The 3514-nt window shown below is 40.3% G+C and overlaps 1 protein-coding gene across 1 annotated transcript in view; it reads right to left on the bottom strand.

Moving 5' to 3' along the window:
• Positions 1–3514, bottom strand: part of LOC118478066 — a 13771-nt gene that overhangs the window by 4139 nt on the left and 6118 nt on the right. Inside the window, exons 4-6 of the mRNA XM_035971006.1 lie at positions 3428–3514; positions 1335–1510; positions 490–720 (exon numbers count right to left, since the gene is read on the bottom strand). The exon at positions 3428–3514 is cut by the window's right edge and continues 16 nt beyond it. Coding sequence (XP_035826899.1) covers positions 490–720; positions 1335–1510; positions 3428–3514 — 494 coding nt within the window. The remainder of the gene's footprint in view (positions 1–489; positions 721–1334; positions 1511–3427) is intronic.

The raw sequence follows: 3514 nt of genomic DNA, 5'->3' as shown, positions 1-3514 counted from the left end.
ACACACACACACACACACACACACACACACACAAACACTCTAGTCGACAACAGTTAAACACCCCTGTTCTCGATCGAAAGAATGTCTCCACAAAACAATAAGTAATTATAATAATTAATAAATAAATAGCATTTGTATAACGCATATCCCCACAGGAAAGCAAGCTCTACGCCCTTTACACCACATTATTATTATTATTATTATTACTACCCAGCAGACCATAGAACACTTAGAAACATTCTCAGCTTCCGGGAAGCATACACTGAAAGCAGCTGGGTTAAGCTCTCAAACACTAACAAACTGACAAGATCTTTCACTGTCTATAGCTGGGTACCCATTTTCACCTGGGTGAAGTGGGGACAATTCGTGTAAAGTGTCTTTCCCAAGGACACAGCGTCGGGCCCGCGGCTCGAACCCTCGACCACCAGTCCGGTAGCTTAACCAATAGGCGACCGACGCCACTAATTATTCTCAACATAGCAACACTACCTGCGTGTGGATATCAGCAACGTCATCAGCAGCGACGTCAGACACAGCGAAGACAGAGTTCTGTCTGTCCCTCGCTCCGCCAGTTAAGATATCTTGACGTGTTGTCCTTTGCAGCTCCATGTGATACGCGGTGGTCTTGACCTGGATCGTGCCGTTGTAGCCCAGAAAGTCTCTGTTGAGCCCTTGAAGGGAATCCCAGGTCTCCCTACAGTTGCTGGTAATGTCTGACGCCTGGAAGGTATACATCCTTCCTTTTAAAAATGTCTAGTAAGCATTTTGATGTATAAAGCATACTGTTGGCAAGCTGATCATAATATTATGTTTGAAGCCCAGAAAGCAATTATATTTTTAAAAGGGAAAGGAAAACGGTTTCATTCTTTTAACAATATATTATGTATCTTTTCTAGTTTTTTCGACCTTTTGAATTCGAATTTTGAAGAAATAATTCTTAAGCTTTTGCAGCCGCTACTACAGATTAAAATGCTGATCTAAAAAAAAAAAAAAAACACGAATGGAAAACGAAATCCAACGTTTTGGCTTAGTTCATTTAAATAGATGGCCGATGACATTGAGGTTGAAAACCTGAGAAACATTTTGAGGGTATCCTTTTTTAGAATCAATTATTGGCAAGCACTGCGATCCTGACTGTTGCCTTAACAAACGAGCGTGCAAAGCAGCAAAATTGAAAATTACCCTGAAAGTTAGAAGAGAAGAAGTGAAAAAACGGGAGAAAAAAAGCAATAAGTACCATGTCTAGCTTGGTGACTACTTGATAGCGCCTTCGTTAGAATGTTAGAAGTGAAAAAGTGGAAAACAGGGGAGAAAAAAGGTAATTAATTAAGTACCATGTCCAGCTTGGTGTGAACTTGATAGCGCCTTCGTTTGGCCAGGAGGTCTGTCATGAACTCAATCTCGTTGTTGCTGAAGCCTGTCTGTGTTCCCAGCTGGTCCGGGTCCGGTTCCAAAGCCGCGACGTTTATGGCCGTCCCTTCCACGATGTTGTTCAGCATGCTCTCTATAGCTGTCCACAGACACACACACACACACAACGCTATTTAGTGGGTGGGTGTCGGGTGCTCTGGTGTGGTTTGCTTCTTCTTTCCTATCAAACGTCGATCGTCCTTATCTCCCCTTCTTCATGTTTATGTTTGTTACTCTCTTGTAACTCCTCTAATCTTCTGGCGCTCATAAGACTTTATGCAGTTGCGAGTGCCGTAAAACCTCTACTAAAACTAAAAAACAACCCGATTTATGACATAGCTACAGGGCAGAAGGGTGGTTAGGGGGGGGGGGGGGGTTGGCAGTGGAAAGTTGCGCATCAAGTTTTTAATCCTTTTGCCAAAATGTGCAAAGAAGTTTTCCAAAAACCTGATTTAAAATTGAGCAGGGATATTCGGTATAAAGTATTTCTTAGGCTGCGCAGGTATTCGACATGGTGTTGACTTGAAATTCTATAAGTACATGTTAAAGTAGTAGACCTCTTCAGTTAGTCGATTATCAATACTCTTATTTCATTTCTTTGTATACATATTATTATCTTATTTATTTATTCAGACTTGAACTATAATCGTCACAATTTTGTGTTGGATATTTGTAAGTTACGAAGAAAATGTGTCAACGTAGTAGTATCTGTTCTTCTTGAAAACCCCCCCAGAAAATATATACAATAAAAAACACACATACTCTCTCTCTCTCTCTTTCTCTCACACATACAAACACACGCACACACACACACACACACACACACACACACACACACACATACACACACACACACACAAAACGCGCGCGTATACAGAGAAAGAGAGAGAGTAAACGAGAGAGAGAGAGAGAGAGAGAGAGAGAGAGAGAGAGAGAGAGAGCTTGTTGTACTTTTCAGCTAATTTTAGAGCTGAGACGTTTCACAGAAACGAAAAAAGAAACGTAAACAATCAACAGGCAGTACAATTTATCAGAAGTTTTTTTATGACACCAAGGTTCGATTTTGTATGAGTTACAATTTCTTTAAAAATTGTGTCCCTAAATAAACATCATGTGACTGTTGTACTGCAACGAAAGAGGGCGCTTCTGCTATGGAAGGCATAATGTCTCATGCCTAGTTGGTTACTATGGAAGGCATAATGTCTCATGCCTAGTTGGTTACTATGGAAGGCATAATGTCTACTGCCTAGTTGGTTATTATGGAAGGCATAATGTTTCCTGCCTAGTTGGGTACTAAATTGAGCAGTAAAACATTTGGCTACCTCAGAATTGCAAACTTCAATCTGGTCAGTGCCTAGTTTTGAGAAAATGGACGTCAAAGGTACACATCATATCAAGCTTTTTCGAATGGATATATGTATTTGAATATCTCGATAACGACTGCAAATATTGTTTCTAACTGTTTAGACAGAGTACATAGAAAATTAAATGTGAGGCAGCGTGGTGGAATCGGGCTCTCGTCAAAATAATCAAAGTGAAGAAACTTGCATTTTTCCGCAGGTTTGTGAATTTTTATCAAATTTTTTTGGGGCTCAACACCTTTCATGGCCATTAAAGAATTCATTTCTGTGGGGATTTTTCTGAAAAACGTTGATTAAAGGCACAAGAAATGTAAATTTTCAGTTATAACAGGCTCTTAAGCTAAGGAAATAACTAATCTTTGCGGGCATTTTCTCACTAATTTTTCCTCTGAAACCAGGTAACCCCCAGTTCGCTCAATTGCAAATATCTCGACTTGTATTCAAGATAAATGGATACTTTTTTCATCCACATAAAGACAGGTGAACAAGCTTGAAGATGATACCGATAACTCTACATGCCCAATGAGATTGACGAGAGCCTGATTCCACCACGCTGCCTCACAAATGTCAATTTGGTTTCTGACCCCATGGCCTTAATTACTCACAATGGCCGAAAATGTAAGACAGAACTTTGTAATTCTGCTGTAGCGATTTACCTGCTTTGGACACGAAAACTTCTCTTTGCACAACTGTTTTGCCAGACGCCGCCATTTCCCTCAAAATGTTACTCAACTTTGAAGCTG

The sequence above is a fragment of the Aplysia californica genome, unplaced genomic scaffold (genome assembly GCF_000002075.1).
Source record: "Aplysia californica isolate F4 #8 unplaced genomic scaffold, AplCal3.0 scaffold00359, whole genome shotgun sequence".
NCBI classification, from domain to species: Eukaryota; Metazoa; Mollusca; class Gastropoda; order Aplysiida; family Aplysiidae; genus Aplysia; species Aplysia californica.
This window is presented reverse-complemented; position numbering and strand designations above follow the sequence as displayed.